Consider the following 23518-nt stretch of genomic DNA (forward strand, 5'->3'; position numbering starts at 1 on the left):
ATGGTATTGTTTTACAAGACTATATTGGATAATGTGAGATCATGTTAGATTAGATAGGATTTTTTTAATTTTTTAATATGTTAAATCAAATTAGATTGTATTAGTTTTTATTGCATAGTATCAGATATTATGCAAATATATACACTTGTGGTAGACATTATATTTTATAAGATATAAAATAGTTATATCCTAAATATTTTATTTTCGTTATGGGATACAATTTTTTCTATTAGTAATTTACGATTTGTCAGATAAAATTTTTGAAAACGCAATACATTGAGAATCCCAATGTGGAAATAATGCAGATAAGAAATGACTGTCCACGTTTCCTTTGAGCGATTTGGAGCCGTCCCTGGGCAAGGTGCATAGGTTGTCGGGTTCTCTCAATTAGCACCTGAGCAGCCCACTGGGCTGGCCCATCCGACTGTGCCCCCAAAACTCGGGTCTCCAGCGGCTCAGTATCCATTGTGTCACACGCGCGAGTGAACGTCTCTCTCAATCGGTAGCCAATCCGTACCAGCTCCGTTGCAGCAGCTCTAGCTCTAGCTCCAGCTAACCCGAGTGAAAACCGAAAGTGATCCGTACGTCAATCGATCATCATGTCCGCCGGTGGCCGTTCCTCGCAGCTTCTGGCCCTCGTGGCCATCTTCTTCAGCAGCTACATAGTGGGCATATACAGTGCGGCACGTGCCAGCAGTTTAACATTAGCTCCACTGTCGAAGGCTAATGAATCCCTGATCCTGGCGAACGATACCCTTCTCGCGGAGGATGGAAACTCCAGCTCGCGACATCCTCGCTGTAAGTTGAGCTCCACCCCAGCAGGTTACTCTTGACGACATCGGACCGGATGAATGCCGGCAGTTTGTTTTTCCGTCGTGATGGAAGTATGTGGGTCAGGCCTCAATTATCACCCACTGTGCATGTACCGCAGGTGGATTCTTTAGTCTTAGCTGTCCCCATGCCCTACAATCATCATTGCTTCCGCGGAAAACGTTTCCATTTGCGCATTGCATTTCAGAAATATAAAGTGGAGCTTCGCTAAGTCATATTTGTTGCGTGTTGAAGGGTTTGACTTATAGTTGTTAAACTCTTCTATATTTAAGCAATTATCTCTGATAAGAAATTTATTTGTTATAAATTATTATTATTATTAAGTTCAAGCATAGTGCTTTTTCCAATTATCTCAAAGATTTCTTACATTTTCTGTAACAAAAAATTAAGTTTTTGTTAGTATCTTACTACTGTAAAGTTATTAGTTTGGGTTTTACAATCAGAGATAAAGGGCTGACAGCATTTTTATAGAATCATAAAGTTACTATCCCTTCTGTTTCCCATCTCTCCGGTCATAATTCCCTCGGATTATCCAGATAATTTTCAATGACATTTCAATGACCATTTCTTTCGTTTCCAGGGTTTCCATTCTATACAATCGGTCGCTTTTCCAACGACATCTGTGTGGGCAACAACCTGCTCCTGGGCACCTGCGTAATCAACGGAGAGTGCACCGACAACAGCGGCGTGGCGGCGGGCAGCTGCTCCTCCATCACAGCGCAGGCCATTTGCTGCATTTGTAAGTTCTTTCGGAAACGTTCAAGTTTCTCCATCAAGTACTCAATAACAATCTATGATTGCAGATCAAAGAACATGTGGAGCAAGTACTTCCTACAACAACACGTACTTTTACAACAGCAATTATCCGGCTCCATATGGCGGCGGCGGACGGTGTTCCATTGTGGTCACACCACCGGATTCGTCGATCTGCCAGTTGCGAGTGGACTTCCTTTCCCTGTCGCTGGCACCACCATCGGGCGATGGATTCTGCTCCACGGATGCCCTGACCATCACTGGCGGAGCCTCGCAAGTGCCAAGCATTTGTGGCGAGAACGCCGGTCAGCATGTGTATGTGGACTTTAATGGCGTCAGTCCGATTACCATCTCGGTGGCCACATCCGGAAGTTATACATTCAACCGCAACTGGCAATTCCAGATAAGGATGCTGGCGTGCACGTCGGCCACTTTGGCGCCAGCCGGTTGCCTGCAATACTACATGCCCAGCAGCGGCACCCTGGCCAATTTTAATTACAATTCGGCGGCGGCCTCCGCCCTCAATTCCATTGGAGTGCAAGGCACGAGGCAGTTGGCGAACACCAAATATGGTATTTGCATACGCAAGGCAGCGGGAATGTGTTCCATCACCTACAGCCAGGTTGGCTCCGATACGTACTCCTTTACGCTGACCAACGATGTGGGTGCAGTGGATCCCACTCTGCTGGCCACCTCATCTGTTCAGAGTCAGGAATGCACAACGGACTACATCATAATTCCGTCGCCAACGCAGGGCGGCGTTGCGATGCCCAGCGATCGCTTTTGTGGATTGGGTCTGGTATCCACGACCACATCGGCGAAGCCATTCGTTGTCTATACAGTCACCGATGGTAATGAGGATATGGACATATCGAATCGCGGCTTCTACTTGTCGTATTCGCAGAACGCATGTCCAATTCTGTAAATATGGTATAAAATAAAAGACTTGATAATCATAGCATAACATCAAAACGTGCTACATATCTGGAGGAGAGAAATTGGGGATCCTTTCGAGGAATTTCGACGAAGCATCTGGTAAATTCAAACATTAATTAACATTCGAAAGTGTAAAAACACAAACCATTTTCGATTTAAACCAATATTCGTTTGATTTCGTGAACTTAGCAATTAGCAAAAATGATCTAATAGGAATTTAAAACAAATTCAAAAAAATATCTGTAGTATTTTGCGGTTTTGGTGACAAAAGAGTTAGCGGTTTAAAACGGAAAAGTCTAAATTTTCCAACAGAAATTGATATTTGATAGATAAATATCTTTATGCTTAGTACCTTTATAAGGTATGTTGCGCATTTAATAAATATTGCAGTCTTTACTTCTAAACAAACAGATGACTTAGGCGGTTTTAAGACAATAACAAAGGAATTATCTCAGCTTATTTTTATGCAGTGCATTAGGACAACACTGCCAGCCGAGAGAGACTGTTGATTTCCGCCTCCAACTCTTTGACCTGCAATAAAAACCCAGTAAATATGTTGCATGGAAACAACTACGGCACATTACCTTATTTTCGAAATGCGACTTAACTTTCTTGTCGGCCATCAGTTGGAAGGCTTCGTTATCCAGGCGCATGCGATACCGCTGCAGTTCGGAGACCAACTTCTTCAGTTTTTTGGCATTGGCCTTCTCCATTTCTTCTCGTTTCTCCGGCGTCAGAGCCAATCCATTGCTCAATTTTAAGCCAAAGGAGCAGAGTGCTCCTGCCGACGAGAAGAAGCTGAGTTTCTTCGAAATCTTTGAGTTTTCGTCAAACAATTCCAGTTCCACGTCTTCGCAGCGTGATAGCACCTTTATCTGCGGCAAATGACGACGAAGCACCCCTTCCGAGTCTGTATTCTGTGCAAACAAACTGAGGTGCGGATGATGGCGCTTGCTGATCTCATTGCGACTCTTAACCTGTCGCACGTTATGGCAAATGTTCACTATTTCGTTGACCTCTTCCTCCAACTTCTCATCCTTGTAGTCGGACAGTTTAAGCTCTATATTAAGGGGCACATGCTGCAGCAATTCGGAAGCCACAAAGGGAGTATACGGGGCCATGGCCTGCAGTCCCCAGCTAAGGCAAGCGGTCAGGGTGCCCACATGGATGTAGGCATCAGCACTGCCATTTCCTATCGCAATTTTGGTGGTTTCCTGTGGATTTCAGCAGCTTTTGTTGATGCACAATAACAATTGAATGACAACGAACTTACCAGGTAAGTATCACAGAGATTTTGATAGAAAAAAGTCTTTAGAGCTGCTGTGGCCAAGTGGAAATTGTAGTTGCTGTAGCTCTGCGAGCAGACAGACAAGGTCTCCGCGAGGCGTCCGATTATCCAGCGATCCCAAAGGCCCACATTGACACCTTCAAGTGTCTCAAACTGATGCAGCGAGATTCCCAGTCCCTTGGCAGAGCCGAGGGTAAATCGCATTGCTTGCCATATTTTGTTTAGGAACAGCTTATTGGTGTAGCAGGTGTTCACATCGAAGCTAATGAAGTGGCTCTTGATATTGTGGCTCATCAGGGTGAAGCGTAGTGCATCGGTGCCGCACTCTTGGATGCCATTGGAGAACATATGCGTCATTCCAATCGTGGAGGCCTTTAACTCTGAAGGCTTAATGATGCCCGCCTCGCATGATTGCTGTAGGCCCGCCTTCAGGCTCTGCAGATGTAATATATCGTTAAATATTATCCTTGGCAATAATGGCGTAACTTACCTCTAAACTGGCGCCCTGAACCACCTGCTGTGGGGCCACGATGTTGCCGAGGCTCTTGGACATCTTCCGGCCATGGGCATCGCACACAATGCCGTTCAGCAAAATTCTCTGAAAGGGTGCCTCGCCGGTCAGCTTCAGACCCAACATCATCATGCGCGCCACCCAAAAGAAGATAATATCATGGCCAGTCTGCATTATGTCCAAAGGATACCTTTCTTTGTAGCTCTCCTCCGGCCAACCGGCCGTGGAGAAGGGCAGCAGCGACGATGAAAACCAAGTATCCAGTACATCCGGATCGCGTTTCAATGTAAATTCTTCGCTACCAATCAGTTTCATGGCTTTCTGCCTGGCTGCCTTCTCGTCAAGAGCAGCCACCCATTGACTGTTTCCCTGGGAGTCGATCACCTCGTACGCGGGCACCTGATGCCCCCACCACAACTGCCGGGAAATGCACCAGTCGCGGCTATCCTGCAGCCAGCGTTCCCACTCCGTTTCGAAGCTCGGAGGCAGGATTTGCAGACGTCCGCTATGCAGTTCAGATAAGGCATCCTTTGCCAAGTCCTTGCACTTAAGAAACCATTGCGGCAAGATCATGTACTCTATAACGTCCTTGGAGCGCGAGCAGATGGGCAACTGCATGGTATGAGAGCGCACCTGGCGCAGCAAATCCATTTCTTCCAGACGATTGACGATGAGATCTCGCGCCTCGAAGCGCGGAATGCCCTTGAACTCAGAATAAGCATCCACCACAAGACCCGTTTCAGTGAAGACCTGGCGAGGTTCAAGCTTATGGCGAGTGGCCAGCTCGAAATCAAATTTGTCATGGGCTGGTGTGATTTTCACTGCACCGGTGCCAAACTCTTGGTCCACGTTGATATCGAAAACGAGTGGAATGGTGTCGTCACGGAAAGGATGCTTGAGCTTAACCTGGTCAATGTTTCGGTACTTGGTGTACCGCGGATCCAGCGGATGTACTGCGACAGCTACATCACCCAAAATTGTCTCTGGTCTAGTGGTAGACACCACAATCTCTTCAACCGAACCATCGGGCAGTGTTTCGCCATCCACTACATGATAGGCGAAATCGTACATTCTGCCAAAGAGTACTTTGCGATCGTAGCCGGGAACGGCTATCTCTACCGGCTCCTTGATCTCCACACTATCTACCTCGATATCAGATATGGCGGAACGTAGAGCGGTGCACCAGTTGACAACCGAGTTGCGCCGTTGAATTAGGCCTTCTTCAAAGAGTCGCTCGAAAGCTACGTTGACCGCATGCGCCTGCTGCTCATCCATTGTGAAGTATTCTCGTTTCCAATTCAGTTTGCAGCCGAGTTGACGGAGATCCTGCACGATACCTGCACCCTTTTCCGCCTTCCAGCGCCACACTTCGTCCAGAAATGCAGAGCGTCCCAATTCATGACGGGTTTTCGCCTGAGAAGCGGCAATCGTGCGTTCCACGACCACCTGGGTGGCGATTCCCGCGTGATCTGTGCCTGGTACCCAGTCCACCTGGTAGCCGAGCTGTTCGCGCTGGCGGGCAATCACATCCTGCACGGTGGCCATCAGTGCATGGCCCAAATGCAGATTCCCGGTTACATTTGGTGGCGGTAGAAGCATGCGATATGTTCCCCGTTTGCAACTGCTGGCTGAAGCCTTGGGCAGATTAGCCTGGCGATGCTCCCGCACCCAGTAAGCATTTTCCACTGGTTTTGGCTGGTATCCTGCTGCCAAAGGAAGCTCCTTAGCCGCATCTAAAAGTGGAAAAAGGTGAGTTCTTTAGCCGGCACTGGGTTTTTGAATGAAACTGGAGGTAACGCACCTTTAAGGGTACTGTAGTATAGGGAGTAAACCCTTGGCTGACACAGGTGCTTGTGTCTAAGCAGTTTACTGGTGGAATTCCTAATTATTTGCATTTTTAATGTTGTGTTATGTTATGTCAAAAAAAATGTTTTTGTAATCTTTGTGGTGATGGTATAAAAACAGCTGATGGGATAATCGATATACGGATTTTGGGCGCCAATTTTAAACGAGAAACGGTAAAGCTTTCCTCCTCAATATTTTTAAAACTTTTTCATTATTTATTTGTTTTGTCAAAAGAGAAAAAAAAAACAACAGGGTTACGTATGTGAATATCAGGATCCAAGTTAGTTATTTTTTTAATATAAAAGAGAAACATTTATTAAGAAACCATGAATTTAAGAACCCAAAATTACAGAAAAGTACATAGCAAATAAATACATTAGCAAAATATATAATTTTCAGGCACTGACACTGCATGAGGTGTAATGACCAATGAGCCGGTCTGCTTCCCGGTAACCCGCCTCTACAGCTCCGTGAACGGTGGAAAAGTGATTCCTGCTGGACGCTTCTCCGGCAAAAAGGAGGCCTAAATGACCATCTTCGCCCAACACAGGAGACTCCAGATCCCAGGGGCCCGTATTCCTTTCATCGGCTATAACTCCACGATAACTCCAACTGCCACGGAAGTTCGGATTCGAAAACCACGAGCTGCGAACGAAACGCTTTGGCGGCGGAATTTCGAAAGTGAGGAACTTTCGGAAGAGCCAGTACAAGCCCTCGAGAACTTTCTCATCGGACAGGGTCTCCATGTGGCGTCCATGCGGACCATTCACCCAGGCCATCAACATTCGGGGCTGACAAGTGATCATGTGTACACCGGTTATACCCTCCACCCAGAAATATTCCGTCTTTCGCAGTTCTATCAGATCCTCTTCCAGCCAAAAGCAGAAGAAACCCACCCAGCCGTCAGGAAGAGGTTGCTTCTCATACTCCAAATACAGTTTGTTCACAGTGCCCAGGGTGAGGCTGCGAATGGCATTCACCTTGGCTGCGGGCAGCGGCGGGACGAATAGCTTCTCGTGCTGCTCCTGCAGAACTCCCAGGGAAACGGTGCAGATGACGTGATCCGCCTCAAAGTATTCGCCATCCTGGCAGCGCAGGATTACCTTACGGGGGCACGCCAACTCGATCTTGATGACCTTCTTATTCAGTTGAATGCGTCCTTCCAGTAGACCTAGCTCCTCTGGCGTATCCTCGCTGACCTTCATCAGCAGGCGCAGGAAGCGCCGATAGCCCTTCGTTCCCCAGTGGAGCAGCTTGTCGCCATCACATTCGTGGTACTCGATGTGTTCCCTCACGGAAACCTCGAAAAGATTGTCCGCACCAATAATAGAACTTTCATGCTTCGCAAAGGTATTCAAAGCCTCACTAGCCACATCCCTATTCACTTGAGGTAGCTCGGACTCGATCTTGCGCCAGAAGGTCTGCGTCAGGTGGGTGCCAAAGGATCCCACAACCGGATGAGGTCCACTCGGCATGCTCTTTACAGCAATGTCGTGAATGGCGCAGGCCAAATCATGTGGAACCACCTCCTTGTTGGATCTCACCCTCTTGATGGGACCGTAATAGTCGCCCGTCTCGTGCAGGATACCCATATCCTTGACCATGTCGTACACACAATTTTGTTGCTTTCCATGACACCACTGGGCTCCCAAATCGATGACGTTGTCACCAAAATACACGGTGTTGATCCGCCCGCCGATGCGATCCTCCGCCTCCAGGATCTGAACATTCTGGAAATTGTTCTGCAGGAGTCGAGTGGCGGCGGCTATGCCCGAAACTCCTGCTCCGATTATGAGTATCCTAGAGGAGGCTCGGCATTTTTCCATCCTGAAACGTTGGTAGTTAAGTTCGACCGAAAGAGCAGACGATCAACGAGCTACTGATGAAGTTTTCAAGTTGTGGGCTAACTTGGCAAGTGATGGATGCTGCATTTCAATGGCTTCCACAATGGCTTGTTTGAGCACAACTTTTTGCACACTCTACAGATTTTGAGCCACAAAAATGTAACATTGAGAATTCGGGTCACAGAACATAAAAGTCGTGTTAGGTAATATTGTTTCGGCTTTTATTACTTAATATGCTGTGCCAAAATTACGTTTCATAAATAACTTAAAATAGGCATTTATTCTTATTTGGCGCTGCATTTGCAAATGAAAGTTCCACACACAAAAAGAAAGGGAGCTTTATAAAAAATGTTTGCAAAGATTTAAAATACGATAGGTTTGGGCTCAATAACTTATGGTGCTGCCAACCCATCGAGCTCGAAGAAGTTTTTCAGCCCTGTGAGCTATCGACTCAGTCCGATAACGATTAAAGGCTACGCAGGCAGAAACAACAACAACGTCCCAGGCGAAGAAAATGTATTAAAACCCTTGAAAAACCACGAAAATCCATGAAAAGTGCACCCAACTAGGATTTAGACGACACTTCCAACACCAGCATGGCATCTGCTACGGTAAGAAATGTATGTATGCCGCACTAACACCTAACAAGCTGCTTGATTGGGGTGCCATTCTGACAATACGATCCGAGATTTCCACGAAAACTGCTATTTTACAACAAGGCAAGCCAAATTAATCCCACATACGTGTTACACAGGTGCCGCTGCTCGACGATGACACGATACCCTTTGGCGAGGAGGACGAGATGCGGGATCCCAGTCGCGCGGGTCAGAAATACACGTATGCAGAACAATAATGTTTGTTGATCAATTCCATTAACCCCAACCCAACCCAACGCGTGTATTCCACAGGCACCCGTACGTCACCTTCTTCCACCTGTTCTTCAGGGGCGCCGCCATCCTGATCTATATGTTCTGCGGTTGGTTCAGCGACTCCTTCATCACCAGCTTCGTATTCGTGGTGCTCTTCCTGTCCGCCGACTTCTGGACGGTAAAGAACATCTCGGGAAGATTGCTGGTCGGTCTCCGCTGGTGGAATTACGTCGACGACGATGGCGTATCGCACTGGGTGTTTGAGTCAAAGAACGTGAGTCACGAGCTTAGCTAACTAGATTGCCCTTGATAATGAAACGCAGTCTGAATCCTACCAGAGCCGGGTCAACAAGAACGAGCAGCGCATCTTCTGGCTGGGACTCATCCTCTGTCCCGTCTTCTGGGGCCTCTTCTTCCTGTTCGCCCTAATCGGCGTGAAGTTCAAATGGCTACTGCTGGTAATGATCGCCATTGCGCTGAATGCCGCCAATCTATATGGTTACGTCAAGTGTAACTATGGCGCCAGTAAGGATCTGAATTCCGCCGCCACAGACTTTGTGAAAACGCAGCTGTTCAAGAATGCCGTGGACATTATGATAAGGCCCAGTGGCGCCCCACCGCCAACCAATGTGCGTCCAACGGGAGTCGTTTGAGCTGGTGGAGACTCCATCTACTAAGTCACCTTGCCACCGTCTGCTGCAGCGCATTTCAAAGAGTATTTGACGCTTCTTCTGGCGCGGACCACGACCTTCGATCGGCATCGCTGTCTGTGTACCATATGTAAAACTTAATTTAGCCATACTGCAATCTACCCTAATCGTTTCTTACTTTTACTCGGATTAAAGGACCGCATGTGCGTGTGACATGCAACCAGTATGCCACATAGTTTTATTTCGAATGGTTTAACTACAAATTTAGGAATAGATCTTAAAAGGGATTCAGATCCAGCGAAATGTGTAACATTTTTATTCTCTGCATCTTAATCTGAATACGAAAGACGTGTGGCAAATTATTTTCCGTACTGTTAGATTATTATAAATTATTTGGTTAAGTTTCCTTTTTGTCATTTTTGTGTCATATATAAAACCTTCGTATTAAAAAGAATCGTAAATATAATCATTTCTGCAAAAAATATATATTTGCATATAAAAACAACTGATAAATTTGTAGTTTTTTCGTTAGTGGCTATAACGGTTCATAGCCGAAACGCAGTGTGATAGTGCTCACCACAACTGAGCTTTCCGGCTCAGTGAGGGACGGGCACACTGCCGCAAAGCACAAAACAGAACAGTCGGACGGAAACGGAATCGAAAAGAAAGAAAGAAATGCAATCTGTGCCGTAAGCGGGGGCGTGGAACAAAAGTTTTTGCAGCCCGGAGCGAGTTTCATTGTTAGCTGCAGAGCAGCAGTGCCGTAAATCCGTCAAATCCCCGCCAGAACCGGTGACGTACGCACTGCTGTGGGTTCAAAAAAGGGGACTCGAAAGGCGGGATAACCGTGGCGAAGAAGGGCGGAGGTGGAAGGCGGCGTCGACAGAAGCAATCAAGTGGCAACAGGAGATAGCCGGGCAAAATGCAAAAAGTTAATTAGTGGGGACCAAATCAAATCGGACACCCCGCCGAGGGCGACGCCATGGAATTCGCCGACCTGATAAAGACCCCCAAGCTGGACGGTGTCCTGCTGCACCACCCATCGAATGCGGGGGCGTCGGGTGCAACAGTTGGCACACTGTGCATCACCGGGCACCATTTGCTGCTCAGCGCTCGCCAGGAAACCAGCCAGGAGCTATGGGTAAGTGTGTTGAGGCCTGCCCACCTAATCCGATGTGCTTCGGCTTCAGTGGAGCGCTCATAATTGAATTGGAAATTCATCGTGCTCATCCCCCTCTTTTCAGTTGCTGCACAAGAACATCGACTGTGTGGAGAAGAAGCCTAGTTTGTCGCAGAACATCGTGGTCGGTGGGCTTATCACCCTGAAGTGCAAGGATCTGCGCATTATTTCGCTGGAGATCAAGTGCGGCAAGGAGTTCTTCAACGTGGCCGCATCGCTGGAGGCACTCAGTGCCATCCAGAACACCGAACTGCTCTATCCATTTTTCTACCGGCCCATGTACTCGATCCTGGAGGACGGCTACACGATGTTTAGGTGAGTACATCATGGCTTCACCATAACTAGCAAATTGGCTACAATTCAATTAACCTCCCCATCCAAACGACAGGCCCGAGCTGGAGTTCGCCAAACTCATAAGCGGGGTGGGCATGTGCGGTGCGTCCTCGCCGAATGTGGCCAACATAACAATTTGCATGCCATCAACTTCGACATCGACGTTGACTGTGGGCGCCGGCATACCCCATCCTCTGCAAAATGGCTTTGCGATAGACGCCCTTGCGGGTGGTGGTGGTGGTGCGCTTCAAAGTCCCCAGGCCTCCTGCGAGTGGCGCATCACCAACGTCAACAGAGACTTCAGCGTCTGTGCCACATATGGCGCCACGCTAATTGTACCTAAAGCAATTACGGACGAGCAGATAGTGCTCTCTGCTGCGTTCCGCGATGGCGGCCGCTTCCCCGTGCTCAGCTACAGGCATGAAAATGGCGTAAGTCATTGCATCTACACCAGCAAATTCTATCAAATTAATTCAATGATTCATATTTGCAGGCCACGCTGATGCGAAGCTCCCAGCCGCTGTCCATTCAGGGCATCAAGCGCTGTAGAGCTGACGAGGCTATCCTCAATCTGGTGCTGGGGCGCAGTCGAAAGGGGTTCATCGTGGACACCTGGGGTAAGGGCAAATCGAATACAGAAACTGACCTGCACTACTCGCAGTGGAAGAAGGTAAACCGTTCAATTGGAAACGTCAGTTCGCCCGCCTCTATCTTGGACAGCTTTGCTCGGCTGATCGAAGCTTGCAACGATTTGGGGTGCAGTACTGATAAATGGCTATCGCGACTGGAGAGCAGCGGCTGGCTTAGTCTTGTGCTGAACTCACTGAACGCCTCTTGTGTGGTGGCCCAATGCCTGGACCAAGAGGGTAGTCCAGTGTTAGTGCACGGGGCTAAGGGGTTGGATTCCACGCTTATTGTCACCTCACTGGTGCAGATCATTCTTAATCCCGACTGCCGGACAGTAAGGGGGTAAGTTAACATTAACATTCTAATTTCCTTGAATAAGATATTTATGTCGTGTTTCCTTTGCAGCCTGCAGGCTTTAATAGAGCGCGAGTGGATCCAGGCTGGACATCCGTTTGCCTCACGTCATCGCTTCTCATGCTACACACCAAATCAGACACGCAATAAGACCTCTGGTGCCACTTTCGTACTCTTTCTGGATTGCATTTATCAGCTTTATACGCAGTTTCCCTGCAGCTTTGAATTTAGCACTCAATTGCTGATCCTTCTATTCGAGCACAGCCACTTTTCGCAGTATGGAACTTTCCTATGCGATTCTGAGCGGGAGAGAAACAAACTGAACGTGCACACCAGGACGACGAGCCTGTGGTCTTATTTGAACCGGCCAGATGTCCTTCAGACATTCTTGAATCCGCTGTACGAGCCCAATTCCAATGTGATATGGCCATCGGTGGCGCCCATAAGCTTAGAGCTTTGGAGTGGTATGTTTAAGAAACTAATATATGAAAGATTACTCATTAAGCATGCATTTTAGATCTCTATTTGCGGTGGGTGATAGATCAACGTAGCTCAGTCACAGTCATGTCGCAAATTCAGGAACTGGTCACCCGTGAGAAGGAACTCCGTACTCAGGTAAGTCCAGTTGAGTATAGATAGCGAAATTTTTACTGATGACATGTACCTTTTAGGCCCTCAAACTGCGCAAACAAGCCATGGATCTCGGCCAGGAAGTGTCAACCCTCATGAAAAGCGGAAACGATACATAGTCGGCTACCTCAGATGTTCTCTATCTTTTAATCTCCTGCATGATATACACTTATTTTTGATACGTTCTGTTGCAAGATTTCGACAATTATTTAATTTAAGCACATAGCAAAACTAATGTTAAGTCACTAAAAGTTCCATTTACAAGAAATTATGCTGAAGGAAAAAGAAAATAAACAAGGTAATTAAATTATTGGATAAACCATAGGATCTGCTTTTGGATCAACTCAAACACTCAATTTTAGACATACATGTGTCCAATTTTACTAACTATACTTCTATTGCATAAGTTCTGCAAAGTAGTAAGAAAAGAAAACTTAAAGAGGATCTACTGTAACTTGAAAACTTTCCTTTTAAAACGCTCTCTACTCTCAGACTCAGATTGGGATTCGAAACTGCACAATGCAACTATCAAATATTTGGGTCAATTTTTGACGCATTTACTTTTATGGAATTTTTAGCGTATAAGTCTCCAAAATTACCTATTTATAGAACTTACTTATGTCAGTTATTTAGTGGTCAACAAGCCACAGATCAAAAGATTTGCCTTTTTCAAAAAAAATTTTATGTAAATTTGATTAAATCGCATAAATTTAAAGCTTCAAAAGCGTTTACATTAAAATATGCTGTGCATGCGTTGGTATATCCAAAAAGAAATATTGTAAATTATATACTTATAAATGTTTGTAGCTGTTATTCATTGTGCGTTTATTTCGAATTGTGATCAAATTTGAAATGACAGAAATTTGTATGTAATTTACATTTGTATTGTGCGTATTTTGAGTAATTATCGCTTAAGTGCAATAAATACGTGTTAATTTGCAGATGTCATCTCTTTTGCAATCACAGGATTCTATGAGCACCACTTGAGAAAAAGGACTTTCAAATGCAGTTTTGTATAAAGAAAATTTGTTTATTTTTGCTAGACTCATTCAAAACAACATTCTGTTGTTTCGGTTCACTATTTATTTCGCTGTAAAAACGTATATAAAACTCACTTTAATCAAGTACAATTAATCCCCAATTTTCGATTGTACGCAATCCTCGACAACAATAACAAATTAATTTGAAAGCAAATGTGTTCTTCAACGAAAGAATGCAAAATGAACGAAGGAGAGCTGAGGAGAACATAGAGAAACGAGCTGTCCAATCCAAGTTTTCCGTGATCCTGTCTTAGTTGCAGGCTTCGTCCTCCAAGAAGAAGAACTGGCCGGAGCGTTTCTGTTCTGTGTCCTTGACTGAATTGTTCTTGTTGATGCGGGGCCTGAAGTTGTTGGGATCGCGACGGAACGTAATACCAAGCAGTTCGAGGAAGCGGTTCATGCCATTTAGCAGCGACTGCGGCGAAAAGGCTGTCGTCTTCACTGAAGGCTGACCTTCGATCACAATGACACGGTCGGCGAGGTATGTGGCCATGATGAAATCGTGCTCCACCACAAATCCAGTTTTCTTGGCGTGCAGAATGTAACTAAAACGATAAACCATCAGTATTTGTGTGCAGATTTAAAGTCTATACAAAACATACCGTTTGATAACCTTGGCGGCCACCAGACGCTGCTCTGAATCCAAGTAGGCAGAGGGTTCGTCGATGAGGTAGACATCCGCTGGCTTGCCAAGACACAGGACCAAGGCGACTCGCTGCAACTCACCACCGGACAGGTTTTGCACCTCCTGGTCCATGATTTCCTCAATTTTCATGGGTTTCATAACATCGGCTATAAACTGAGGATGCACGTAGGCATCACGAATCTTATCGTGCAATAAATGGCGCACATGATTCTGGAATTTCGGGGAAATCTTCTGCGGCTTGTAGGAAATATTCAGCATGGGCAGTTCCACCTCGCCATCTGGTTGGAGGTTACCGGCCAGCATGCGAATGAAAGTCGTCTTGCCTGTGCCGTTCTCGCCCAGGAGCACCAGGATCTCGGAGTCGCTGAAGTGACCCTTTTCCACAGTCAACTCGAACTTGCCCAGGGTCTTGACCATGGCGGGATACACGTAGTGGTTCATGCGCTTGATCTCCTCCTCCGTAGCGGACTCTGATACTTTGAAAGTAAGTGACTCAGTGCGGAATCGCATGTTTTCGGTGGGCACAAAGCCATCGAGGAAAATGTTGATGCCTTCGCGCACAGAGAAAGGCATAGTAACCACACCGTAGCAACCGGGAACTCCGTAAAGGCAGCATATAAAGTCAGACAAGTAATCCAGCACAGACAAATCGTGCTCCACCACAATAATAAACCTGCATATTACAGAACCACGCCATTATTTAAAGCAATGCCACATTATTCATCAACTTACTTGGTGGGATGCAGGAGTGATCGAATGGTCAAGGCAGCGTTCAGACGCTGCTTAACATCCAAATACGAGGACGGCTCGTCGAACATGAAGATGTCTGCGTTCTGTATGCACACCATGGCGATAGCAAAGCGTTGCAGTTCTCCACCAGAAAGCTGAGCGATCTCACGATCACGGATGTGCGAAAGATCCAGCATTTCACAAATCTTAGTCTGCAGCTCCCTCTCGTCCTTCTTATCCAGAAGATCGCCCACAGCGCCGCGCACCGCCTTGGGGATTTGATCCACATACTGCGGCTTGACCAGCGCCTTCAGATTGTCCTCCAAGATCTTGGTGAAGTAGTTCTGCAGCTCGGAGCCGCGGAAGTAGCTAAGGATCTCCGTCCAGTCGGGTGGATTAGCGTACTTCCCCAGGTTCGGCTTTTGCTTGCCCGCGAGGATCTTCAAAGCGGTCGACTTGCCAATACCGTTCTGTCCCACAAGACCGAGCACTTCACCGGGACGTGGAATGGGCAGACGATGCAGCTTGAAGGAGTTCTTGCTATATCGATGCGTTGTGTGCTTCTCCAGATTGCTGGGCAAGTTGATGATTGTGATGGCCTCGAAGGGGCATTTCTGGGGAATTGAAAGCACAGGTTATTCCGGGGACTATAGCAGTTGTCGGTAAGTTGACCCACCTTGACGCAAATACCGCAACCGATGCACAGCTCCTCGGACAACGAGGCTATCTTGGACGTGGGCGTCACCTCGATGCAGAGCTTGCCCATGCGCACCACTGGGCAGGTCTTCTTGCACTCCTGCCGACACCGCTTGGGCTTGCACTTGTCATCGCTGACGATGGCAATACGGGTCTGCTTGTCCACCTCCTCGTTCTCCTTTCTGCGCGACATGCTGTTGATAGTTTTCAAATGAGCAAATTAATCAGAATTGGCTTCGCTCCACTAATCAGCTGCCTATATGGTAATCAGTCCATTGTCAACGTTGCAAATCACCATCCCCGACCGTCAAAACAAAACTGGTGCACCGATTCAAGGATGAAGAGCGGGGGTGAGGTGCCAGCGTTTGTGAGTGAAAGTATAACCTCAAAGCGTGGCCAAAACAAGGGGTTTCCACCAAAAATTTCTATCGTCCCTTATGCGTCAGGCATTGTTCTTTAATTTCGCGTTTACAGAGTGCTGAAATATTTGAAATTTACCTGCGAACTTGGCCGAAATTGTTGTAAAACAGACAGAACGCACGCTCTTGCGTGTCAGCCAACAAGTTTTAAAAGGGGGGAGCTTTGATGAGTTTCTCAACACTACTACGAATAGGGATGGGCCGTTGAAACTATCGATATCAAGAAGTGGGCTCGAATTTCGGAATGCATGTTTATAATTATTTATTGTTTTGTGCAGTTATTATTCATATCTCCAGCATCTAAACAATTAAAATAGAGCTCCGATTTATAAATAATACTCTCTACCATACGTGTGTGCATATATTTTAATTTCTCATAGACGAATGTAAACTTGATATTTTGAAAATTTGAGTGCAAAAATTATAAAATTTTTAAGGAATTTTTATGTGACATAAGTTTTATGTTTCAGGGATTTTTTATATGTTTATATGTTTAGTGATAATCAAATTGAGTTCATATCATATATCATATCCCTCAATATAGGAACATGTAATTTCCAAACTGAAAATATATCCTAAAATGAATATAAATATATATCGCACGAGAGCCGCTCTTATTACTATCGATTATTTAGTGTTTTTAACAATCCCAATGGATTTGCAATCACTAATTTTTACACGTCGTTGATTTGTGTCGACTGCTAAGAAAATGGTCGTCCAAGAGGATAATCCAAATACTGGGGACGTTCAGGAGAAGACGGAGAGTGCTCCGGTGGCAGAGCCGTCGAAGATCTTCACGGTGGAGAGTAAGTGCCCCAATCGCCTCCAGCCAACTGCCAGGTGGACCAGGCGTCCAACTCCATTTAACCTAAAAGTTAATGCTAATGCCCTGAACTTTCACTCCTGCTGCAGTTCTGCACATGATAAAGGATGCCCAGCAGCAACACGGCCTGCGCCACGGCGACTTCCAGAGGTACCGCGGATACTGCAGCCGCCGCATCCGTCGATTGAGGAAGGCCCTGAAGTACCCCCAGGGCGACAAGCGCCACTTCAAAAGACGCGACGTGACCATTGGCCAGTTGACCGGCAAGAAGGCGGACGAACGCTTCATCCACATCCCACTGATCTGCGCCGAGCGGGCCTGGGCGTATGCCATGCAGCTCAAGCAGGAGTCCAATACGGAGCCGCGAAAGCGTTTCCATCTGGTCAACAAGCTGCGCAGGGCCTGCTTTTATGCCCTCCAGCTCCAGGAGTTGTGCAATGTAAGCTGTAACTCACTGTTATGATTAATATATTAATTTATGATTTTCTTGTAGACGGAGGCTTTCGATGCGCGCACTAAGCTAGAGTGCGAAGCCTATGTTGCCTGGATGCACGGAAGCCTGCACTTTGAGCTGCAGCTATGGAAAACCGCTGGCGAGCACCTAAAGCGCGCCCAAGTGGTGTACGAAAACCTGGGCAAGGCTCTGCCCGATGATGAACAGGAGCTTTACCGTGCTAAAGTTAATGAATTTACGCCCAATCTGCGCTACTGCGCCTACAACATCAGCGGTGGCGCCAGTGGTGGAAAGATCGACGAGATCCTGGAGCTGCGCGCTCAGGGACTGCTTGAGAATCTTGACGTACTGGTCAGCCAGACGAAGACGGAGAGCAGCGAGGGCCTGCAAACGATCGACTGGCGCGGTCGCAAGGTCACCGTGCGTCCGGAGAAGGTGCGTTTATTCCTGCTCAGTGCCCAGGAGTTGGACAAGTCGCTGGCCAAGACCACCAAGCAGGATGCCAAGATAGAATTGATTGAGCGTATTTTGATGGACTGCAAGGATGCCATCCAGGCCGTTCGCGACGAAATCAAACAGGATCCCAAGCTGCGTTCGTTGACCACCGGTCAGACCGTATCCGGCGTGCAATATCTACTGGCATATTTGAGTTATATTCGCCATAGCCGTACTCTGCAGCGTAATCTTTGCCTAGTGGAGCAGGTAGGCTCGTAAACATAATGTTACTTGGTTATATTATGCAAACATATTTCCTCCCCAGGCTAAGCTCAACTTTGACGATCCCAACCAGCAGTCTCAGCAAAATGTGGGTGACGGCAAACGCGTCCGACCCCAGGATTTGGCCCGTCTTTACGAGATCATCCTGCAGAACGTGACGGAAATGCAGCAGATAAACGGTTTGGAGGACGACGCCACGTACCAGAGCGAGGTGGAGAACCTGGCCATCACCTTCAAGGCCTTCCGCTGCTACTACATTGCGCTCACACTCATCGACATAAAGAAATGGAAAGAGGCCGTGGCGCTTTACGAACGCGCATCAAACTACGCCACCGAGGCGCTGAAAGGCAAGACCAGTCCGGAGTTCCAGCTGCAGGAGGAACTCAAAAAGGTCGTGGCCGCCATTGATGGATGCAAGTTCTCCGCCCATGCATACAGTGTGCTGGAGGATGACAACAGCGAGGAGTTCGGAACCACCACCAAGTCGCAGAAGACCACAAAACCGCTGTATGAGCGTTTGTCACTATACAAGGAGGATCAGTCCCTGCACACCAAGACGCCTAACGTATTCAAGCTCACCCCTGACATGGAACCCATACCCTGCAAACCGATTTTCTTTGACCTGGCTATGACCTACGTGGAGTTTCCCTCGCTGGAGGACAAACTTGAATCGCCCGGCAAGAAAGGAGCCTCAATTACCGGCTTTGTCAAGGGATTCCTCGGATGGGGTGGCGGCGGAAACAAGTGAGGTTGATTCTAACCACTACAACGCACTCTTCTGGAATTCCACGCATCCATGTTACACTTATAAAGCCTTCAGATCCATGTCCACGCTGCGGTATGTCCGTTTTATAAGATATTTGTTTTGGCTTTTACCCCTGCCAGATTTGTTTTTTCTACGAAACTCTTGTAAGTTACAAATTAAACAACTATTCGGTAATAAAGGAACCTTTTAGAGAGAACCTTTTTAGAGAGTTCCTCGAGGGCAAATCTAGCGTCTATTTCTTGCGAACATTAGAGTTAATAAGTTAAATCTATCACTACACTACTATGAATACTCTTACAAGGTTTCCTTTTGCATCTGAAGATAGCCGAGCTCGTAGAATTCCATCACCAACTCCCGTATGCGCATATGGTACTCGGAAGTGAGCGTCTGGGTGCACTTGATCTCCTTGCCCGTGAGATTCTGCTCACTCATCACGTCCAGGTTGGGTAGGTTATTCGGATCAAAGGTAACAGCTGGAAGGATCCACATGCCGATGGCCAGTCCATAATGCACCTGTCGAACATAATCCGAACTGAGACGCTGCAGGGAGAATGCTTCACATAGCTCTTCTAGCCTTTCGGCAGCGGTTGTATCCTCCAGCTGGTGCCTTAGTTCCTCACTCAAAGCCTGCGAGTAGGCGGCCAGCAGGGTGTCCGTGTGGACATCCCTGAGTGGCCTCCTCGTGCTGGTGTAAATGAAGTGGAGAATGTCAAAAACAGGCGACGACTTGCGCATGGCCTGCAGGTCGAAGAAGATCACCTCCTCTGGCTCAGAGCGGAACATAATGTTGTTTACCCAAAGGTCACCATGGCAGATCACACTGTTTGGAGCCGCCGCAGTGGCATTAATCTCTTGCTTTAGATTTTCAAACAGATTGGTACGAAGTTCCTCGAGCAATCGAATGGGTGTGGTCAAGCAGTCGTCTGCATTGGCGTCGCCTAAACTTTCCAGAGCCTGCTGCACGGAGGTATCTAGAATGGTGGCGTAAAAGTCCGTCGCCTCATCGCAGTAGACAATCTCTTGCAGATGATCAGCGTGAAAGGCGAAGGAAGAGGATTCCAGCTCTTGAGCGGCCAGCGAGGCAGCATGGAGTTGTGCTAGTTTCTGCAAATAGATGACACTCAATAACTATGGCTCAATGACTACAAGTAAAATCTTGCACTCACTTACCTTCATCACTAGAAGGCAGTCGCTCAGTTCCAAGCCCGCCAGACGATCCTTCATGCGAAAACCCATGGCCTTGAGGTCCTGAAGCACGATGATGGGTTCTCCACCTTCCGCATCCCGCCGATCCTGACTCTCCGCAATGTGGCATACCGGAAACAACTGGTGACGACTCTGGGCAGCTAATAGGGGCGCCAAGTGCCGGTAGGCGTTGATCTCGTTGCTAAAGGCCTCCTCGCATCGGTAGAGCTGCCGGCGCGAAAGGCTCGCAATTTGTCGCTTCACAATGACCGTGACTAAAAAGAAAAAAAGTTAAGTTATCACTTTAATATGATCTAAATATTGCATTCTCTATCGAAATTCAGTGTTTATTAAACAATGATTCATATCAAATCATCAAATAGATGTGTTATCTAAAAATGATTTGCGAAAGAGGGGATGGGGAAGGAAACGCCGAGCAAGACAAACTGTGAGAGCGGCTGGGGCAAACAGCTGACTTTTGTTTACGTCGCCAGCAAAAATTGTTATTTATGAATGAATTACGATGGCCTTGCGTGCGTGAGAGCAAAGTGGCGACTCTTATTCGCCGCCTCTCTCTCTCTCTCTCTACCGCGCGTGTGTGAGTGTGCGTGCTGACCTTTAGCAAATCTATATTACGTATACGCCTAAGTGTATGGGTGCAATGCATTTAGAATGCGTGTAACAAGGTCAACCCACTCGACGCCGCCGCTCAGCGGGCAAACATGTAAGCTAATATCGTTGCAATTAAGGTTTGAACTGGATAATACTCTGTTCATGGCACAAAATAAATATTATTGGTACAAGTACACATAACATTTCAAAAACTTGATTAAACGTTAACTAAATACTGTACAACAATATTTTCAAAAGAATGCAAGCGTACAAAAAGTACTACCTTTAATGCAAACCACATTACAGGGTATTAAAAAGATAATCAATGCAATAGGCTTGAATGTTTTTGAACTACTCTACCGATTTCGCTGCCAGCCAGCTCCGGATCCTGATCCTTTCCTGCCTGGGAGATGGTTACACGCTTCACCACGGACATGTAGTTGTCACCGCTGCTACTGCCCGCGGAGCACGCGATGTGGGCAATGCTAAAGGACACCAGTTTGCTCTGGCTGAACAGCTGACGCAAGTGCTCCGCGTTCTCCTCGTATTGATTGGTACCATCGTAGCCACCGGCCGAACTCACGGTCAATGGCAACCCGCCATGCGAAGGTCCTGCTGTTGGGGCCGCTGCCAAAGCCATTCTATCCACTTCACTTGGCTGTCCGACGGGGAATGGTTCGTGTTGGAGGGCTGCTGCCAAATCGTTTGCTAGAACTTGGTTTCTGCCGCTGCAGCATTTTCTTTCTAGCACTGACACAAATCCAAATTGAGTCCAGGTCAGTTTTTTTCCGTAATTATACAATTTCCGCTGGCCAAAGAGTTGGTTATAGCACACCTATGCGAAACGTGTGCAAAATGGTGCAGTAAACCAACCGCCCGTCGAACTGCCAAACGTCGACTGCCAGTCCAAGTGCAATGGAAACTCACTAGAGAGCCCAAATAGCAGTGAGAATCGAAACGAGAACCCGCTGAGAAGGAGAATCAACAGTTCTCTCAATTCTCTCGCACGTTGCTCGGTTCTAAATTTGAAAATGCATTTTGAAAGCCGGTAGAAGGTGGCAGACGTGACTCTCGTTCAGGGTCACCGCACTGCACTTTCACTCGATCGGACTCGGACTCGGGTGCGTATACTTTATGCGCCGCCCCGCCAAAGCGGATGTTGCTCATACGCCGCGTCGGCCGAGAGTCGTTTGCATTGGCCCACCAATTCGTGCACTTGAAATTGCATTGGCCGTCCTTGGCAGGCACTGCGTGTGGGTCGAGGCAATGCGCATAAAAATTAAGCAAGGCACATATGTAATAAAATGGGCTTACTTTTTGGAAAAATCTACAGTAGTGCCTGTGCAACTTAAAAAGAACAGTAGTTAAAATTAAGCTAGTCATTAAGTCATTGAATAACATAACATCTTACATTTATAATATACTTGAGATATATATAGATTTTGGAATAAGACATTATAAGAGATTCAGCAGCAAAACCATAATAAATATGAATTCACAATTTCTACATGAATGATTCCATCCTACATACAATCGCAGAGTTCCACCAAATTTTCGGTCACGTAGCTGCAGACAAAGCCTAATAAAGTTCAAAGACCAAGCTCATTAACTTTGGCCGCAGTCAACAATGCAGGGGCCAGGCAATTTGTTTATTTATTATATGCATCTACAAAGCCGCTAAATGGCCATTAATTAAATATCAAATCTGCCACGGCCAATAAACGAGAGACCACTCCCAGAGACGAGGCGAATTCGAAAACCAAAAATCCAAGCAGCCAAACAATGTAAATACCAATCGCAGGCCAAGTTGGATACACGCACCTGAGATCGGGAAAGTTCAAGGCTGGCATCCGGCAAGTGATTATGGCAATTTCAATCCAGTGCAGGCAACTCCGGGTAATGCTTCCGCCATGGGCTGATCGGTTGAATAACCCCAGATTTATGTTCGCCCGACACCCGTGGCAAATTAGGGTCAAACATGTGCAGCCACCACGGAGCTCGGCTCGAGTTTCAGACTCTACTGGCTCAGCATTAAATTCAGGGTCAACCGGCACTTTCAAAATCGCACAAAGCTCGGATTGAGTCGGACATGGATTCTGAGCAAACTTGTCAATCATTGTAATCGCACTACTACCTATACAGTGCACGAAATCGGTTATTAGTTGTAAAAATACATACATTTAATATGTGATTTGAAAATATTAAAAACACTGTCAAAAATTGGTTATGTTTCCAAGTTTAAATGGAATGATATTATATGAAAGTTATAATTTTGATGATGTAAACCAATAATATTTATTTCTGTGCTGTTATGAATAATCTCTGAATAATAATAAACCAATTGAGTTTTCAATTGTTCGAGCTATTCTTTTTCCGAGTATTTCTATATAGTGCACGAAGATATATATCTGTGCGACTTTTGCCATGCGTAACGCTGCCGTCTGGCTGGCAGTCCGACCTTTTTTGGGGGGCACTTTTATGGAGCATGAGAAACGGAGACAGATCATTGCTTTTAATTGCACTAGAGCTGAGCGCTAGGCCTAGGTCACTCTGTACCAGAATTGCAGTCCCCTCCGCTCCACTCCACTGCAATCCAATCCAATCCACTCCACTGCTACCATAATTAATTTAATAAAATGTAAAGCAGCCTGGTCGGAAAAAACTTGACTCATTCTCGGCGCTCAGAAGCGACTTTGAGCGGTATTCGAAAATCGGTTGACTCACAGACTTGAGTTCAACTCGATTTTGTGGCATTCAACGGCAAGCGAATAAAAGTTCGC

General features: G+C 46.7%; 8 protein-coding genes across 11 annotated transcripts; 4 read left to right on the forward strand and 4 right to left on the reverse strand.

Annotated features, from left to right (window-relative positions):
• The first annotated feature begins 425 nt into the window (after positions 1 to 425).
• Positions 426 to 2548, forward strand: LOC6604959. Its single transcript, XM_002029766.2, has 3 exons — positions 426 to 798; positions 1412 to 1570; positions 1635 to 2548. Exons 1-3 carry the CDS (start codon positions 600 to 602, stop codon positions 2507 to 2509), a joined length of 1233 nt encoding a protein of 410 aa, XP_002029802.1. The 5' UTR covers positions 426 to 599; the 3' UTR covers positions 2510 to 2548.
• A 345-nt stretch (positions 2549 to 2893) lies between these two features.
• On the reverse strand, positions 2894 to 6248 carry LOC6604960 (valine--tRNA ligase). The gene is made up of 5 exons (XM_002029767.2): positions 6121 to 6248; positions 4299 to 6052; positions 3794 to 4243; positions 3105 to 3734; positions 2894 to 3051 (listed from the first exon to the last, which is right to left on the reverse strand). The coding sequence occupies exons 1-5, from the start codon at positions 6212 to 6214 to the stop codon at positions 2995 to 2997; spliced, it is 2985 nt and encodes a 994-aa protein (XP_002029803.1). The 5' UTR covers positions 6215 to 6248; the 3' UTR covers positions 2894 to 2994.
• Positions 6249 to 6496: 248 nt separating this feature from the next.
• LOC6604961 (spermine oxidase) lies at positions 6497 to 8032 on the reverse strand. The gene has a single exon (XM_002029768.2). The coding sequence runs from the start codon at positions 7988 to 7990 to the stop codon at positions 6560 to 6562; it is 1431 nt and encodes a 476-aa protein (XP_002029804.1). The 5' UTR covers positions 7991 to 8032; the 3' UTR covers positions 6497 to 6559.
• Positions 8033 to 8467: 435 nt separating this feature from the next.
• On the forward strand, positions 8468 to 9753 carry LOC6604962 (uncharacterized Golgi apparatus membrane protein-like protein CG5021). Of its 4 annotated transcripts, none has more exons than XM_032717605.1 (4): positions 8468 to 8628; positions 8763 to 8845; positions 8917 to 9151; positions 9201 to 9753. In XM_032717605.1, the coding sequence occupies exons 1-4, from the start codon at positions 8605 to 8607 to the stop codon at positions 9528 to 9530; spliced, it is 672 nt and encodes a 223-aa protein (XP_032573496.1). In that variant the 5' UTR covers positions 8468 to 8604; the 3' UTR covers positions 9531 to 9753. The 4 variants fall into 4 exon arrangements, with proteins under 4 accessions (XP_032573496.1, XP_032573497.1, XP_002029805.1 ...); XM_032717606.1 differs by having other exon boundaries at positions 9216 to 9753; XM_002029769.2 differs by having other exon boundaries at positions 8468 to 8619.
• A 378-nt stretch (positions 9754 to 10131) lies between these two features.
• Positions 10132 to 13592, forward strand: LOC6604963 (myotubularin-related protein 9). Its single transcript, XM_002029770.2, has 7 exons — positions 10132 to 10668; positions 10772 to 11022; positions 11096 to 11471; positions 11534 to 12009; positions 12073 to 12485; positions 12539 to 12636; positions 12693 to 13592. The coding sequence occupies exons 1-7, from the start codon at positions 10510 to 10512 to the stop codon at positions 12768 to 12770; spliced, it is 1851 nt and encodes a 616-aa protein (XP_002029806.1). The 5' UTR covers positions 10132 to 10509; the 3' UTR covers positions 12771 to 13592.
• Positions 13593 to 13660: 68 nt separating this feature from the next.
• Positions 13661 to 16352, reverse strand: LOC6604964 (ATP-binding cassette sub-family E member 1). Its single transcript, XM_002029771.2, has 5 exons — positions 16261 to 16352; positions 15743 to 15956; positions 15070 to 15680; positions 14294 to 15010; positions 13661 to 14236 (listed from the first exon to the last, which is right to left on the reverse strand). Exons 2-5 carry the CDS (start codon positions 15953 to 15955, stop codon positions 13942 to 13944), a joined length of 1836 nt encoding a protein of 611 aa, XP_002029807.1. The 5' UTR covers position 15956; positions 16261 to 16352; the 3' UTR covers positions 13661 to 13941.
• Positions 16353 to 16850: 498 nt separating this feature from the next.
• On the forward strand, positions 16851 to 19165 carry LOC6604965 (signal recognition particle subunit SRP68). Its single transcript, XM_002029772.2, has 4 exons — positions 16851 to 16987; positions 17094 to 17443; positions 17498 to 18160; positions 18219 to 19165. Exons 1-4 carry the CDS (start codon positions 16891 to 16893, stop codon positions 18921 to 18923), a joined length of 1815 nt encoding a protein of 604 aa, XP_002029808.1. The 5' UTR covers positions 16851 to 16890; the 3' UTR covers positions 18924 to 19165.
• LOC6604966 lies at positions 19116 to 21646 on the reverse strand. The gene is made up of 3 exons (XM_002029773.2): positions 21099 to 21646; positions 20112 to 20401; positions 19116 to 20045 (listed from the first exon to the last, which is right to left on the reverse strand). Exons 1-3 carry the CDS (start codon positions 21376 to 21378, stop codon positions 19236 to 19238), a joined length of 1380 nt encoding a protein of 459 aa, XP_002029809.1. The 5' UTR covers positions 21379 to 21646; the 3' UTR covers positions 19116 to 19235.
• Between the last annotated feature and the right edge of the window lie 1872 nt (positions 21647 to 23518).

Source organism: Drosophila sechellia, chromosome 3L, assembly GCF_004382195.2.
Source record: "Drosophila sechellia strain sech25 chromosome 3L, ASM438219v1, whole genome shotgun sequence".
Classification (NCBI taxonomy): Eukaryota; Metazoa; Arthropoda; class Insecta; order Diptera; family Drosophilidae; genus Drosophila; species Drosophila sechellia.

Excerpts from the sequence above, each read along its gene's own strand:
- LOC6604965 (XM_002029772.2), top strand. The coding sequence starts at position 16,891 with ATGGTCGTCCAAGAGGATAATCCAAATACTGGGGACGTTCAGGAGAAG. Across the intron at positions 17,444-17,497 it reads AGCTCCAGGAGTTGTGCAAT|ACGGAGGCTTTCGATGCGCG; the intron begins GTAAGCTGTAAC and ends ATTTTCTTGTAG. Across the intron at positions 18,161-18,218 it reads ATCTTTGCCTAGTGGAGCAG|GCTAAGCTCAACTTTGACGA; the intron begins GTAGGCTCGTAA and ends TTTCCTCCCCAG.
- LOC6604964 (XM_002029771.2), bottom strand. The coding sequence starts at position 15,955 with ATGTCGCGCAGAAAGGAGAACGAGGAGGTGGACAAGCAGACCCGTATT. Across the intron at positions 15,681-15,742 it reads GTTGCGGTATTTGCGTCAAG|AAATGCCCCTTCGAGGCCAT; the intron begins GTGGGTCAACTT and ends TCAATTCCCCAG. Across the intron at positions 14,237-14,293 it reads GCCGCCAAGGTTATCAAACG|TTACATTCTGCACGCCAAGA; the intron begins GTATGTTTTGTA and ends TTATCGTTTTAG.
- LOC6604962 (XM_032717605.1), top strand. The coding sequence starts at position 8,605 with ATGGCATCTGCTACGGTAAGAAAT. Across the intron at positions 8,629-8,762 it reads CATCTGCTACGGTAAGAAAT|GTGCCGCTGCTCGACGATGA; the intron begins GTATGTATGCCG and ends CGTGTTACACAG. Across the intron at positions 8,846-8,916 it reads CGCGCGGGTCAGAAATACAC|GCACCCGTACGTCACCTTCT; the intron begins GTATGCAGAACA and ends TGTATTCCACAG.
- LOC6604959 (XM_002029766.2), top strand. The coding sequence starts at position 600 with ATGTCCGCCGGTGGCCGTTCCTCGCAGCTTCTGGCCCTCGTGGCCATC. Across the intron at positions 799-1,411 it reads CAGCTCGCGACATCCTCGCT|GGTTTCCATTCTATACAATC; the intron begins GTAAGTTGAGCT and ends TTTCGTTTCCAG. Across the intron at positions 1,571-1,634 it reads GCAGGCCATTTGCTGCATTT|ATCAAAGAACATGTGGAGCA; the intron begins GTAAGTTCTTTC and ends CTATGATTGCAG.
- LOC6604960 (XM_002029767.2), bottom strand. The coding sequence starts at position 6,214 with ATGCAAATAATTAGGAATTCCACCAGTAAACTGCTTAGACACAAGCAC. Across the intron at positions 6,053-6,120 it reads ATACTACAGTACCCTTAAAG|ATGCGGCTAAGGAGCTTCCT; the intron begins GTGCGTTACCTC and ends TTCCACTTTTAG. Across the intron at positions 4,244-4,298 it reads TTCAGGGCGCCAGTTTAGAG|AGCCTGAAGGCGGGCCTACA; the intron begins GTAAGTTACGCC and ends TTACATCTGCAG.
- LOC6604966 (XM_002029773.2), bottom strand. The coding sequence starts at position 21,378 with ATGGCTTTGGCAGCGGCCCCAACAGCAGGACCTTCGCATGGCGGGTTG. Across the intron at positions 20,402-21,098 it reads GCTGGCTGGCAGCGAAATCG|TCACGGTCATTGTGAAGCGA; the intron begins GTAGAGTAGTTC and ends TTTTCTTTTTAG. Across the intron at positions 20,046-20,111 it reads ACTGCCTTCTAGTGATGAAG|AAACTAGCACAACTCCATGC; the intron begins GTAAGTGAGTGC and ends ATCTATTTGCAG.
- LOC6604961 (XM_002029768.2), bottom strand. The coding sequence starts at position 7,990 with ATGGAAAAATGCCGAGCCTCCTCTAGGATACTCATAATCGGAGCAGGA.
- LOC6604963 (XM_002029770.2), top strand. The coding sequence starts at position 10,510 with ATGGAATTCGCCGACCTGATAAAGACCCCCAAGCTGGACGGTGTCCTG. Across the intron at positions 10,669-10,771 it reads AAACCAGCCAGGAGCTATGG|TTGCTGCACAAGAACATCGA; the intron begins GTAAGTGTGTTG and ends CCCTCTTTTCAG. Across the intron at positions 12,637-12,692 it reads AGAAGGAACTCCGTACTCAG|GCCCTCAAACTGCGCAAACA; the intron begins GTAAGTCCAGTT and ends TGTACCTTTTAG.